This window comes from Thalia democratica, chromosome 2 (genome assembly GCF_965202585.1).
Source record: "Thalia democratica chromosome 2, ktThaDemo2.hap1.1, whole genome shotgun sequence".
Taxonomy (NCBI): Eukaryota; Metazoa; Chordata; class Thaliacea; order Salpida; family Salpidae; genus Thalia; species Thalia democratica.
Window position 1 is genome coordinate 63517229 of NC_139166.1, and position 16874 is coordinate 63534102.

Here is a 16874-nt window from a genome sequence, read left to right on the forward strand (position 1 = left end):
CTGACTTATTTGTACTTTAAGTATGTTTTTTAACATTGTAAGTTATGATATAAGAATATAATTATAAGTATTTTTTAATTGGCTCTCAGATAATATATGAAGTTACCTTTTTGATTTTGAATCCTTGCTTTAACAACTGAAATAGGGTCCGAAGGATCAACTTCAGTTATGAATTTTTCACCATTTAATCTCTGTACAAATATTTTTATTCTCAGTACTAGTTGAAGAGTAGATTCATTTTGGATTTTATAACCAGACAAATTATTGCCATCTTCTAATTGTTTTCCATCAAAGAATAAATTCTGTATGCCAAATGGTACTCCTACAATTTAGGTAACAAAATTTTTCAGACACAACATGTTTAAGTTTTAATAAAAAAACTTTAATTTAATCTTGTTTTAACTTGTATTTTTTGTACAGTGCTATGTAACTTTATTTAAAAAACCAGTTGGAAGTTATATTCAAAACTCTAGGTTTGTTTTTACTGTTTTTTACAGTCAACATTTTCTTTCTCATTAGAAAAGAAAAGGTTCATTAATAGAACCCATTGCTAGTTACATGTGACAAAGATATTAAAGTGATATAATAATAGAACTACTTAAAAATTATATAGTGTTATGACGTGGGGAGTGGACAGCTTTTTTTTTAAACATTCTTATGTTTTACATAACTAAATAAGCTATCAGTTAGTATTTACTAGTTGTTAAAAACATAAGCGGTCAAAGTTAAAGAGTTTAATAGCTTCTTAATAAGAGATTGAAACTAAAAATGCAAAAGTAGACGATTTTCTAAAAACATATTCTTTTCTTAAGTTTTTAAGGTATTAAAAAAATAGTTCAGAGTTAACTTCGATAAATCTTAACTAACTTGTACTTATTGTAAAATTTTTTATAAGTTTATAATTTTTTTATATAAAATAATTTTTAAACAGATTAGTTTTGTCTTTTTTTTCCACCTTCAAGTTTTTTATAGTATTGAAAACAAATTCTGAAGTTTATAGTCAGTATAAACAATGTAAACTATAAGGATATTAGCCATAAAAAATTTACATTATATAGGTTGTATGGATTTTTTATACAAAGTTATTTATATGTCAAAAAATAATATTTTTTTTTTAAAGAAGCATCCTTTAGTTGTTTCAAACAAGGGCCAAAGTTAACATTTGTAAAAAACTATGTCATTAATAACTAAACAAAATATTCAAATAAAACTATAATACAAACAAAAACATATTTAAAACAACTAATTAAAAATTAAAATTACATAAATTACGCATTTAAAAATACAAGTTAAATTTTAAAACAACTTAAAATATTTATTTTTGCTAAAAACTTAATATTAAATGTTTGAAGTATAACATATTGGTTAGTCAATTTATAGTAAACATATTACAAGGTTGCCACTAATTAAAAAGCCTATCTCGACTGATATAAAAACTGTAAATTAATCCTTTTAACGTTATTTTTTCTTCTAACAAAAATAAAAAGCCATTAATATTTATTTTTTAATCTGGTGTTTACAAAAATATGATAAATAACATATTAGTAAAGTTAGATAAACTAAATTTAATTTAAGTTCAGGAAAAAAAAAAATTTCTGACATTTTTAACAATTCTTAAGCTACCCTGCGCTTTTTATATATAACTGTTTTAAGTTTTACAAAGTAATTATTGTATCTTGAGATTTTTAAATGTTTAAAGTTATTCTTAATAATTCTGAGTACTTTCTAGTGTGTATCATTCCTAAAATAAGCTAGTAAATCTGTTTTTTTGTAAAATAAAAAGTAAGAAGATTTATTAACATCATAATTAATAAACAATGGAGGTTTTAATCAGAAGTCATGATAAAAGTTTTTTTTTTGTTTAAAAAAAAATTCAAATAGTTTATAAAATTATTGATGAAAAAAATATATTTCGTTCATTATTTTTTTAGAAAGAAACTTATAAACTTAATTGTACAACATAAAAACATTTAATGCATAAACTAACAAACTAATTAAAAGTAGTATAAAATTATTTTGTTACCTATCATCAAAAGGTAATTTTTAACAGCAAACTAGTTTAATATCAAATCTACCAACAATGTTTAAAATTTCATATTTTTTCTTGCATGAAAAAACTAAACAGTAGGAAAAAAGTTTTAGACTATTTTTACATGCCAAAATTTTAACTAATAAAGAACTGAACCTTCTTGATACAGTATCCTTGCCTTGATAGTTGCAATATTGTCATTTGGGTCAACTAAAATTTTGAATATCCTACCCTCATCCAACAATGTTTCAATATAAATATGCATGTTTTTTTCTGTTATCAATCTGTTTAATTAACATTTAAAGTTTTTCTGTTTATAAGTTATCATAAAAGCATGTTAATATTTAATGTTGAATATATTATCGGAACATAAGTGACCAGTAAAAATACAATAAGTTACACAAGACACACGATCTCAAAAACATTAAATATATTTCAAGCAATTCTCTTCAGTAGACTAGAAAGCTAACAAGTAATACGATTTTACAAAGTAATATGTTAAACAAGTAATCAAGTAATCATAAAGTAATCAAGAGATTAATAAAAGACAAAAGCAATTAGTAAAGTTAAAATCAAATAAGTCCATTTACGTTATAATTTAACAAAACTATTTTATTAACTCTAAAACTTCAATAAATTTACAAATGATATTGGTTTGTATACTTTCAATTTGTTACATTATTTTAATGTTTATAACTTTAAAGGTTGTTTATGCTATCTTAAACAATGACCGTTGGGGTCTGGGGAGATCAAATAAAATATCTTTTTTAAAGTAGCTGTTGACACAAAATAGAAATATATGAGCAAACATTTGTAAAACTTTATTTTGTGTTCTTTATTTTATTTATAGCCAGCTTTGTCATAAAAGAGTTTTTATTAACTCATTGGTAAAACTAAACTTCAGGTTTTTTTTTTTTAACTTAATTTTTCTATGATTAAAGTCTTAAAAATGTCAATAAGTTTATTTACATGTACTTTAAAAGACGGGTTGCTACTCTTTGGGTCGAAAAAAAAACTATTCTGAATTACAAAATTTTGTCTAAATTATTTTAAAATGTCGTGAATACTTCTGAGTTTTTCAATTCGTGAAAAAATTTTCAGTATATTACAGAAAATTAAATTAAAAGTTTTGCAAACTTTAACAAACAAGTTTTTGAATATAACTTGCTATAAAACGTAAAAATATTTTTAAGATCAGGATAGAAAAAAAATCCCGCATTTTTATTAAAAAAACTTACCTAAGAGATTATTGTTTTCCGAAAACCTCAAACAAGCTTGAGTTAAGTTTAAGTTTTAAATTTTTTTAATGACCTGAGTTATTCTGTAAGTGTGACAACTCTGATTTAAACTTCATTATTTAAATGATAAAGCTTTAACTAGTTATCAAAATAAAAACATCTTATTAAAGGAAAAATAACCCTAGTTTTTTTTTTTTGTTAAAAGAGATGCCACTCTTTTAGTCAAAAAAAAACTCTTTTGAGTGATCAAAAACTGTCATAACTCATTCTGAGTATTTTAATTTCTTATAATAGTTGCTTTTAATTTTTCAATCAAAATTGTAAAAAAATTAGTTTTTAACAAGACTTCTTATTTCAAAGATAATAAAAATCTAGATATTTAACAAAATTGATTGTAAAATAGAAAACTATTTCAACTTTATTTCATTATTATCTATAAAAAAACTTTTAAAAGATTAAAAATGTATTTTGAGTCAACTTGAGTTTGAAAATAATTTCAAAATATCCCGTGCTTTCCTGAGTGTGTGGCAACCCTGCAAGTTATTGAACTAAGACAACTAAATCTCATTCAAAATGTATACAAAATGTGTCTTAAAAATCTTTAATAAATTAAAACTGTTATAAGTTTTTCATAATAAAAGAAAAGTTTTCTTTAGTCACCCTGAGTTTTAATTATATTCAAAGCATCCTATGTTATATTAAGCATTCCTAAGATTTTTATAAGCTTCGAAATATCCTGAGTGTTATGGGTGTATGGCAATCCTTTGTTTATTTCAGTAAAAACGTCTAAAAATTAAAAAAAGACTTACTTTGTAGGCTAACGATGTTGGTGACCCAACATCTAAAGCCTCAGTTGGGTCAGGTTGACTTTCTGTGGGCAGATTGTCAACTTGACCTTTTTGTTCATACTTTTCCTGCAAGCGGAGTGACCTTCTAACAGGCTTATTTTCAGGACTCGCTGCAGGCAACTTATCATTAATATTATCTAAGATGGACATAGTACTATAACTAATTTATAAGTGCTAATTTGTAATTATCAGTTGACAATATATATAAAGCACTTAATGCTACTCTAGGCTACTTACTATAAATCAGACAGACAGTTTTAAGTGAAGAATCTTTTATATAAAACACAACAAGAAATACTAGCATATACAAAACTATAAATTACTATGACAAACTTTTTAGAAACTACAAGCTATTTAAAACTATCAAAAGACTTAAAACAATAAACTAAAAATTAATTAAAACTTTTAGTAAAGAAGAAACTGTAAAAGAATAAACTATTAACTATAAACCAGGCTTAAATATTTAAACAATTAAATACCAGTTGAAATATTCACTTTAAATACAATACTAACAATAAGCATTCACAAAACAAGTTCAATATGTTGTTGCTTCCCGCTGCACACCAAAATTTAACTCACTGCATACATGAAACTGTCTATCCCCCTTGACGCCCCGTTGCATCAGTGTTTAGTTTCAACATTACATCAGAAGATTCTCATTGGCTCGTGCAGTGAAGCGTATCTGACTCAAAATATTCTCCAAAACAATGACAACGCAGGGAATTTTGCACTTAAAAAGTTGTAATGGAAAAGTTTATATAGTAAAAGTATTCTTTAGTACAATTTTATTAATTCTTTAATGAAAAGTTAATTACATTTATCTAATTTTTTATTTAATTTTTTTTTAAGTTTTTTTTTTATATATTGTTTGAATTTTAGAAACAATAATTACTTGCCATTGCTTACAAAATCCTCAAAATGTGTATTTAAACTTCCTATAGCCTATGTATAGTTATAACAAATAGATGAAGTTTCTTTTGCCAATAACTCAATTACGTTTTAAAGTTTCCCCAAAATTTTTTGCCTATTTGATGACTATTTCCTTTAAATTAATCACTGTTGTGCGGCTTTTCATATTTTGTAGTATTTTAATTACTAATATAATTTGGTTTATTATCAGAAGCTTTATATAAAAATAATATTTTATATAAATAGATTATTTTTTTAATTTGAATATTTTGTTTGCAGTCAGGTTAATAATAAAATGTAACAAAGGTACAAAATTATATTAATTTCATAAAAAAAATTTTTTATAACAATCATTCTCGTGTAAGGGGAAAAAGTATAATTTTTCTTAAAGTTTAATTATACGAGTGTAAAGTTAGCTTGGTAACGTTTTTCAAGAATTTTTTAAAAATGTCCAAACTTTAGACCCAACTATATTCCTTATCTTAATAAGTAAATAAAAACTGTTTTATTTTATTTTAGAGAACGGTCGTTTGTCTTTAGTTTGAAATAAAAATCCATTGGATTGGGGTTTAAATTTTAGTGTGGGGCCCCTTAGAAAAAATGCTTTTTTTTATCAATTTTTATTTAGCTCGAATTTAAAAAACAACAATATTATTTTTTTTTAATATTCATACTTTTTAATAAAAAAATTCTGTACAACATTGTTTTTTCCTATTCTTAATATTTTGTACTATTTGGCCTTATTCAGGAATTAAGAATTCTAGGATTTTATAATAAGGATAATTTGAGTTACCAGTAAAATATTTTACCTCTTAGAAAAGTGTATTATACATAATTGGAATTTATAAATTAGGTTTTTATTATTATATCTTATTTTTATTTATTCTTTAAAATTTTTATTATAAAACCTAGTATGAGGGTTGCCACTCGTTTTTTCAAAAACTTTTCCAGGTTTTCCAAATTTCTTCTAGGTTTTTAAAAGTACACATTTTTGAGTTTATTTTTAATTTAAAGTTAACTTTAAGGTTAGAAACTGTGCTGAATTGTAAAAAAACATTGAAAAGATGCTGTAAAGTTACTTAAAATATGTTTTTTGACAAAAAATTTTTTTGATGATGACAATTTTTTTTATCTATATGATAGATTTTTTAATCAATAAAATTTTAAGTCATATCAAAATTTTTCTACTGAAAATGTGGAAAATATTCAATTTCTAGGTTTTTCCGGGTTATTTTTTTCAAAATTTACCAAATTCCAGAATTTTCCAGGATTCCAGGTAAAGTGGCAACCCTTTAGTTTTTCAATTAATAAAAAAACATGAAATTTTCATTGCTTAGTATATTACCTGGAGAATCTTATTCGAAAAATATTATAAACTGAACAAAAAGTTTTATTTGAAACCAATAATTAACTCATTTTCATCATAAAAGTTGTATATTTTAAAAAACTAACGATGTATGCTTACAAAATAAACTTGATATTTTAACAGGTTTTAAAATAATTTGTTCCAAAGTCAACTCTGTAGCAACCTTGATCTACTACAAAATTAAAAACAATTAAAAAATTCAAAAACCTTAATAATTTTGTTCAGTACTCAATATGTTCTTAGTCAAATACTTACACATTCATAACACAAATATATAACATTATTCAATAAATTATCTAAAATATATACTTGTATATGTTAAGTTCATAAAACTAACCACCTTTACATCTTAAGATGTTACTGCTTACTTTTATAATAACAACTTACTTTATTGAAACTTTTATGCTGAAATATTTTATTATTTTTTAACTGTTCTGGGTTAAAGTCCCAAAATAGTTTCAATTAATGAGTCAGTGAAAACCTGAAAATTCAAAAATTTAATAATTATTTTTATAATGTTTTATGAAAAATTATAAAATATAGTTTTAAGTTTGCAATCAAGCTTCAGTCATTTCAAACTGTTTAGTGCTACCTAAAAGATAACATATTATTAACCTTCATTTCTAAATAAAAATTATAGTTATAAAAAAAAAGATACAATGTCTGGATTATTAAAAGCATAGTTAAATTTAAAATAAAACTTTATAAGTATTTAATATAGCCTGAGCTTTACAAAAAATTTTCAAACAAGGGTGGAAAACATTCAAATTATCTGGAGTTAGTCAGTAGTTTGTTTGACCATGGTCCATGTCCATTGTTTGCAATGTTTAATCTAAAGAAAGAAATTTTGGAACCATGACTGGCTTCAATTTAGAAGCTTAAAAATTTTCATAAAGCCAAAAAAACTTGAAAAAGATATTACTGTATGGTTGTAGTTTAGTGTACAACCAAACCAAAAACCATAACTAAATTTAAACTAAACATTAAACTAGATAATAATTAAATGCATGCCATATTACTTATCAGAATTAAGCATGACTGGTAATAGTTATATTTTGTTTAAAAGAACTTGAAAGACTTTAAATTAAAAAACATCATACTTTGAAAAATATTTTAAGTATGGTTAAAAAATTTTACAAAATAATTAAATCGATTAGAATGTTTAATTAAACTAAGAAGTAACTACTTTTAATTTAAATAAAAAAAAAACAGTTATATGGTACAAACATTATTGAAAGAAATTATTTGTAAGAAACATATAATAAGAAAAAGTTTATTACTGGAACAGCATCTAGTAGGTGTTGACTAGACTATCAATGCAAACACATTGTGGCTGGTTTAAAGAGCTATATCTTTAAAATGTAAATCTGCTTCATAAGAAACTTTCCTTTAAGTTGACTGATTTTATAATATTTGATGTTAAACTAAATGGAACAGCAGTGAAACTGGTATTCCATTTAAGTATTTTGATTTTCTAAAATTTATATCACGTACAAACTTAGTTTGTTCAATAGATAAATTTTTAATTCAACTAATTAAGTACTAAAAGTTTTATGAATTATATATAAAAAAGTTATCAATAAAAGTCCTCAATAAAAAGTTCTTAATAAAAGAAAGATTTATTTTAGCACTGACGAGGTCTTTCACCATAATTTAGTTTGTAAAATATATTTTTGAAAGAATAAATCCATTATTTATCCTCTAGTACTTAAGATCTTATTGTTTTCTTAAATCCAAAACATTATATAGGATATAAAAAGTACCTAAAGAGTGATTAAGTTTTATCTTAAATTACATTAGATATCCAAAATAAACTAATAAAATGTTATTTAAATATTCTATGGATAAATTAAAGTATAGATAAATTATTTTTACTATAGGCGAATAACTAGTAAAAAAAACAATATGTAGGATTAATTTGAATATACAAATTCTTAAGACGTTGTTTTATAAAATGAAGTGAAGCAAACTTATTAAAATATAAACTTTAAGATAAACTACTGCTAAGAACTAACCTACATCACTTAAAAAACCTGTGAAAAATTATAACAACATCCTTTATTCCTTAAGATATCGTATTAATTACCTTTTATTGTCTATCATTAATTTTGATAAGTATTTTAACTTTTAGTAAAGGTTGGAAAATAGAAACTTGTCATGTTTGTAGTTAAAAAACCTAATTTACATGGTATACTATTGCAATTATACTAGTTTACATTTATTTTAATTTTAAGTAGCAATGTATGAAAAAACTTAAGTATTGTAAATTAAAATCAAAGTATGGGAAAAGAATATAGATTAAATAAGTATAAATTAAATAAGTGTTGTTCAAGCTATGTTTTAATACTATACTGTGACCGTTAAAAATTGTAGCTTTTTAAAATTTACAATCAGACATATTTCTATAATTTATTAAAACATTGCAAGTTAGGAAAAAAAACAACGACCCTTGAGAACACAGCAAAGTAGAAATATTTAAAGTAAAAAAATAAATTATTATTTTTGGTTGAAACATCCCTTACAGAAAAAGTTTCAAAGAAATACATTTTTTCTAAGGCGCCCCAGTCAAAAATTTAAATTCAGTTCAATGGATTTTCAAAATCAAAGGCAAATGAGCATTCTCTATAATAATAATAATAAAAAATATTTAAAGTTTAGGAAAATAATTGGACCTAACGTTTGGACATAAAAATAAAATCTAATAGAGCTTAGATAACGCTCGTTCGAAAAACAGTGAAAAACAAACAAACTACCTTTTAAAAATATTTTTGTGACATCATTAACAATTAAAAAAAAAATGCTATTTAACTTTTTTATTGTAGACGTACCATTTTTACTAATATTTCAGGCAATTTGTAAAACTAATTGAGATAGTGTAAAGCGAGTTTTTAAATTTTAAATTTTTTAGTGTTAATAACTATCAAAATACCTAACTTTATTTTATTAAAAATAAATTAGATTAATAATTAGTAAAAAAAAAACCTTTTATCACTTTAAAGTTTTCCAATTACAAAAACAATTATTACTGCAGACTTTTCAAACTTTGGCTTTTTTTTTAGATAAAATGTCATGCTTGAGTAATTTTGTGGCGGTTGTTTTATCAAAGTTTCGCAACTCTAATGTACTAAGGTTGTAGTTACGTTGGCTTGATTGTATGTTAGACTTGTAAAACTTTAGGGATTTATGCTTTATAAAAGAAAATTATAACGTATACAGATAATAACATTTCTCTTTATTAAACTTTATTTGTTAGTCTCTTTGTCATTACCTTAAACTTTTTTAAAGTTTGACGTAATATACTAAACTAAAATCTCTCTGGTTTGACTTGTTGTCACTTTTATACTTTTAATTAAATATCATTATATTTTGTTTTCTATTTAAGGATTTGTTAATAAAAAATAATACTAATATCTTTGTGATCTTTTACTTAGTTTTGTCACCATAATATAAACTAAATCACATAGTTTTTACCAATATCATACTTTTGTTTGTAAGAAAGATTTTAATAAGTTTTGACTTGGGGGTGTCTTAACTAAGTTACACTAAAGTTATGTGAAATTAGTAACTCTTTACAATGTTAAAGTATATTCTAGTATTTAATTTTTAAGTTTACTATTTTTATATAAAAATTTTTGATATTAAGATTGCTTGTAATATATTTTTACTAATACTTATTGTTGAGTTTTTAAGAATATGTTTTTATTTTAATGTTATTTTAAGTTGTTATATGTTTTGATTTCAAGAAAACAAATAGAGAGATCTTAACTATTGGAGAAGAAATAATGAGTTTATTCTTTAATGAATTTATTTTACAAACTAAGTTTCGGTCAAAGACCTCGTCAGTGCTTAAATAAACCTAAAAAGATATGTGTCAGTCATGGAAATAGAATTTGAACAATTAAATGAAAATAAAAACATTGTTTACTTTAAAAATTAACTAAAAGAAAAAAGAAAGCTACATACAGCTTTTATTATTATTATTGTTGTTATAATGATTTTAAAACTTAATTAAAATTTAAACTTACTTTAAACTCAATCTTAATAAAATTATTAATCACTATAAAATTTAATTTTTAAGTTTTTTTAGTAAAAGTTTTGTGTAAAAATTTGATAATTTTTTAATTTAATTGTTTAAATGCTACATTCTATGACTGTTACATATCTTTTTAGATTTATTCAAGCACTGATGAGGTCTTTGACCGAAACTTAGTTTTAAAAACAAATTCTCTAAATAATAAAGTCATTATTTTTAATTATAATAAAGTTCTCTTTTAGAGTGAGAAAAAAAATATTTAACAGTTAGTAGATTTTATTTTTTTAGATTTACTATTTTCTTAAATGATTTTATAAATCTATTCATGTTACAGTATAGTGTTTTAATTAATAAATGTTTTAATATAGAATGCACAGTTCAATTTAAAAATATACTCTTAAATTTATATCACTTAAAGAATTTACATGTTATTTGAGTTTTTGTTTTCAATTATAATTATCAACGAAAAAAACTTAAATTAAATTGAATATTTCTAATAATTTTAAATTATACCTTATATACCTACTTAATATTTTTCCATGATTATATTATTTTGTTATTTTTAGATTTCTATGAAAATAATAAATCTAAATTTTCAATATGTTTTGTATAAAAGTTATATTTGTTCCTAGAGGAAATTATTTAATACAAAATAAACATCAATAAAAACTACTTTAATTCTGTTTAAAAAAATCTAACTAATATTTTAAAAACCACTTAAATAAAGTAGACTAAAAGAAAAGAAATATGTTATTTAAAAGGATAAAAACAGTTAAAATTTATTTTTCATCTTAATTCAATCATAACTATAAACAAAAAAAGTAAAGTTTTTTTTAAACTTGCTATAGTTTATTGAAAAACAATATACACATGTAAAAATTTTTGATACAAGGACCTTTTCTTATAACAGTACCAAATATAATACTTTATAAGAGCATATCAAATATAAAAACAGTTGGAAAATTTTTCAAAAAGAAATGACCATTGAAAAAGGTGAAGTTAAAAAACCAATTTAAATAGATACATTTGTTTAAGGTATTTTTATTATCAAATAATCAAAAAATAAAACATTTTTAAGTAGCCAAAGTATTACTGTATATAAAAGTTTTAATTTAATTTTATTTTCATTTTTAAATTAATTTAAAAACTATATTTAAAATGTTCAAAACGACATAAATGACTATTAAAAATAAAAGTTAAACAACAAAAATATAGATTGTTACATTTGTTTGGATGAAAAAGAAGATAGTTATATTTCACCTTGTAAATGTTCTGGTTAGTTTTCCTTACTGTTTTCTAAAAAATTATTTTATAAGTAAAAATTAATTTAAAGTTGAGCAATTTCTAAAAAACTACATTAAATTTTTTAGTTAAAAAACAAACTGTACAAAAACCTTTACGTTTAAAGCAGTTTTGAAACAGATCTTCAATACAGCTAAGAAATATTAGTATAAGTAAGAACACATAAACTTATACAATAATTGTTTTTATTCAAATTTTTTATAGGTGGAACTAAGTATGTTCATGAAAGATGTTTGATTGAACTGATTAAAAGCAAAATGAAAAATAAAATCAGAAATCAACCTCAATGCGATATTTGCAAGACAAAGTTTGTTGTTTTTAGCTAGATTTCTATAATGTAGTTTAATATTAAAAAAATACTTGAAAATTTAGATCTTTTAACTTTTATTATCATTTATTGATTTTATTAATTCTGGAATTTAAGGAAATTATTTTGGTTTAGTTTAAAAGTTTTTTTAACCTTGAATATAAGTGTCAAACTTATCTTTAAAGCAAGTTTGATATTTTTTAATGAAACATATAAACTTTTAACTTTAAAATTTTGTTTTTTAACTAATCAAGGTAAGAATATAGAAGAAAAATAAAATGTTTTATTTATATAACTTTTTAGTCCTACTTTTTACAATTAAAACCAAATTACCAGAATTACCAGATTCTCGTAATCTTTTTAAAAATTACAGTTATTTATAGGTTTTAAATTCCTTTGTTAAAGTAGACTTGTTTAAAGCATAGGGGGTTTTGGGGTTTGCCATGTTTTTTACAAGTTGATCTTGTTTTATAGAAGTTTTTATAAGCTTCAAAATGCAGCTCACCTTTTCAAAAAACTCGAATTACTTTTTGAGATATGACCAGTTAAAGTCGGGCACATAATAGGTTCCATATTGAATGGAAAAACTAAAACAGCAAAAAAAAATATTTTATTTAACATCTATTCATTTCTACATTTTTCAAGCAATCTTCTTTAAACTTTTACAGTCTAATCTTTTTACAATAACAAAAAAAAAAAAATTTTTATGATACAATTTTCATATTTGTAAACTTTCAAAATTCATAAGTAGGGTTTTTTCTTTTAATATAAGGAATATTTTCTGAAAACTTGAAAAAGATTGCTTTAATAATGAAGGAAAAGATATATTTTTAGTTAATTTTAAAATTTCCAAAAAAATTGATCCCGAAAAATTTGCGGTATATACGTTTGTATCGAAAACTTTTTACAAACGAAAAAGATATCTCAAAAGTTAAATAAATTTTAAATCTATAAAAACTGATTTGTAGTTTGTACTAAAAGCTTTCATATAAAAGTAAAACTTAATTTTTGTAAAAATAAGTATTTTACACCTACCCCCTATGGCAGGGATCGGCAGCCTTATGTAACTCCCGGACCAACTTTCCTAAGAAAAGTTGCTCGCGGGCCGCACTATTTAGAAAACAACCTTGGAATGATGCAATTTTTAAAAAAATTTCTAGTAATCAGTAGAAAAATATTATTTAAGATCAAGAATATGCTATATATAGCAATTTTAGAGAACTAATATAGAGTCCTAAATTAAGAGCCTGACCGTAAGTTTTTATTACAAATCTTTAATTTTTATTGTATTTAAAATATATATTTCTGACTAAAAATGATTTCACGGGCGAGATTATAACTTTTACGGCCGCTTTTGGTCCGCGGACCGCAGTTTGCTTTAAATTTGTCAACAAGATAAAAAATGGAAACTATTGCTAAAGGTCAGTGTTAGCTTAAAAAAGCTGAGTTCAGATTTTTAAAAGTTTTGCTAAATTAATATTCACCCTTATCCATCACCCACTTCACCATACTTATTAAAAACCAATAAAAACAAAATTGTATATAACTAAAACTAAAAATTAAAAGAATAAACTTTCTTTTTTTTTCTGACTCAGCTTTTCAACTCAGTCTGAACTTCAAGTATAAAAGCAGTTAAAATTCAACACACCATTTTAAGATTTTTTCAAATACTACTAAAAGAAATAAATAAAGTTTTAAAATGAATATGTAAAACCAAAACTGCACATATTGTACGACAAAAATATTTTTTTATACAAATTATTTCTAATATTTTCTAAAATTGTTTATTATAATCATTATGAAACTTTTTACACCGAACCTTTTATACTTTTAAATTTGTTTTAATAGATAATTGGCTTAAATTAGATTTCATACTTAAGCTATAATATTTAGTTTTGTTGGAAACTGTTCTAACAGGTATCAAATAAGGCTTAAAGCTTTTTGCTCAAAAAAGTATTCAGTTTTTAGTAAAAAGTTTTGGTTTTCTCTAAAATATTGCAGTTTTAAGTTATGTGTTGGATAAATTTTACATAAAAAACATTTTTTCCTAACGTATAATTAATATGTTAAGTATAAATTAAAGAAAACTTGAACACAATGGTAACTTGTTTATTGATTTGCACAACACTTTAAAAGGTATTTATGGTGTGCGACTCGATAACCGAAAGGTTTTTCTCCTCTCGGTCCTAGAACCATACATTTTGGTTATTTTTGACGTCTTATTAATTAACAAGATTAAAATTTTTTTTTATGAAATGGCTATAATATTTTTTCTCTACCTACTAGATCTAAACACTCAAGATATATAAACACAAAATTTAACAAAAAAATTATTCAATTAACAGGTTTAACGTAGCTTACAAGGAGTCAAAGTTAGGATTTTTTAAAAGGTTTTGGTGTGAATTGACCATGGAGAGCTCCAAACTGAGTTTATGTATTCTCATCCTGGGCATCTTATGCAGCTTGTACTTTATTTTCCGAGAGTACATAAAAAATTTGCAAAAAGGATCGCCTACGTTGACAATTTTTGCAAAATTGGTTTGCTTGGGCGTGCGTGTTTTAGGCGCATTTTTGGAAGGTATTTACAAAGCTTACAAGAATGCAAGGTTTGTTTTTGAGTTTTAAAACAAAAAATAAACTACAAAAGAAAAACAAAATACTTTTCTATATCTAGTCGATGAAAAACAAAATAAAAACGTAATTTACTTTTTAAAGAACAGAAATGAAATAATTAAATATTAAAATGTTTTAGAGAACCCTCCTTCTACTCCGAAATTTTATCCGTGAAAAACTATGTGGATGAAAGTTCAAAACAGGATAAGAAAGCAGTTACTACTTAATGTTATAATTACCAGACTAAAAAAGTACAGAAAAATAAGTTTAATAATTTGTTGTTTAACAATACATATGTTTTGAAAAGTTTATGTTTTGCTTTAAAATTTAAAGAATAATATAATTTTTTTTAGGAATTTTTACATAAGAGTATTACCATATATTTTGAAAAAATAAAAGCGCCAATAAACTTAATTAAGTTAAAACATCTCGTTTTTTGTATGTTTCTAAAAATAAACAGTAGTAAAGTTGGTGTCTATTGTTAAAGTTATCTTAGTTTATAAACTTTTCAGTTGTTGGTTTTATAAGTAATCATGTAAAACCGCGATTAATTTTCTTAATGATTCTTGTAAAAAATTATAATTTTAAAACTTAACTTTTATCAATACTTGTGTAAATGATATAAAAATTTCAAACTAAAATACTGAATTAATTCAATAACTGCGTACTTGGATGCTTTAAACAGCTTTCTTATTATATGATTATGATTTATTAAACTTAAGTAAAAGAAATAAAATGTAGCATAATAAACTTAAATAAGCATTTGTAAGCAAGTTTTAAAATTTTACTTGTAACTAATATTGTTTCCAACAATAAAGTCAATGTAAAAAAAAAACTTACAAAACGAATAGTAAAAACTTTTATTTTAAACTAATAATGTTATTTAGTTTTTTTTAATTGAAAAATTTTATTGGTTTTCCACTACTTACGTTTTACTAAGTATGTAAAGTTGTTCTTTTCTTAGCAGCTTTTGAAATGACTAGCAGCTAAAATAGAAATATAAAAAACATATGAATTTTTAAAACTTTAAAACAAGCATATTAATATATACTTTATATACTTGTAATAAAAAGAATGAAAAACCTTGACATTCTTTGGTCTAGTTTTTACTTAAAATTAAATATTAAAAGTAAGAGCATTATAGTCATTATTTAAAAAATGTTTCGTGCAATGTATAATTTACAAGGTATACACAGATTTATGTTGTAAATGAAGGTTTAAAGATACATGTGAATTTAGAAAACAAAATTAAAAAAGATAGCTAAAAAAGTTTGAAAAAAAAAAGTTATGTAAGTTTATCGTTTAAATAAATAAATGCTAAGATAATGTCTAGCACTAGCTACATAAGTTTAGCAGTTATAAGTCGTCTGTAAACATTGTGTTTAATATATCGTTTTTAAGTTTATAATTTGTCTTTTAACACTAACCCTTGGTCGGTAAGAGATTTTTGGATTAGCAGGGATGAAAAATGATCGCGGTTTAGAACTAAACCGTTCCCTTGAAACTTGTATAACTAATTTCAAATACTTTTATTCTGAATTAAAACTTAAAAATTAAAATTCATGCTTTATTAAACTTATTAAGTTTTGTACAGGAAGGCAAAATTTAATGATGGTCTAAGTTTGATTTGGTAGTGTTGCAACGCCTCTGGCTTTAAATTAAATTCAGCAAAAGAGTTTTCTCTAATTAGGGGTTTTTTGTATTAATTTGTTAACTTTCTAAATTGCCGCCTTAGATTTGAATTATTAGATTTGTAAAAGCTCAAGCTGAACTTCCTATGTGCTAAATTGTGAGTATTGTCATTAATCTCTTATTTTCTAGTTCTGTCTCTTAAATTGAAATTTCTAATAAAGTTAAGTTGAAGTTAATTGTACTTTTGGTTTGCATAAATTTGAATAAATAAACTCTGCTGTTGATAAAATTAAATTGAAGTTAATTGTACTTTTGGTTTTACATAAATTTAAATAAATAAACTTTGGTGTTAATAGTTAATTATATTGAAATTATCTGTAATTTGGTTACATAAAATTGAATAAATAAGCTTTTTTGTGGATAATTAATTAAGAAGCAAGCTGCTTTTGGTGCTCTTAATAATCTCTGAAATTTACAAATCAAATTTAATTAATTTAAATGTTTAAATTTATCTAAATATCTAAATATCTAAATTTAATTAAATAACTAGTGGGCCACACCTAAATCTTGGTATAGCATAATGAGTAATAGATCCAA

General features: G+C 23.2%; 1 protein-coding gene across 1 annotated transcript in view; it reads right to left on the reverse strand.

The window, feature by feature from the left end:
- Positions 1–16874, reverse strand: part of LOC145828844 (polyubiquitin-B-like) — a 33171-nt gene that overhangs the window by 15071 nt on the left and 1226 nt on the right. The window contains exons 2-3 of the mRNA XM_082936592.1: positions 4077–4252; positions 107–191 (exon numbers count right to left, since the gene is read on the reverse strand). Coding sequence (XP_082792718.1) covers positions 107–191; positions 4077–4252 — 261 coding nt within the window. The remainder of the gene's footprint in view (positions 1–106; positions 192–4076; positions 4253–16874) is intronic.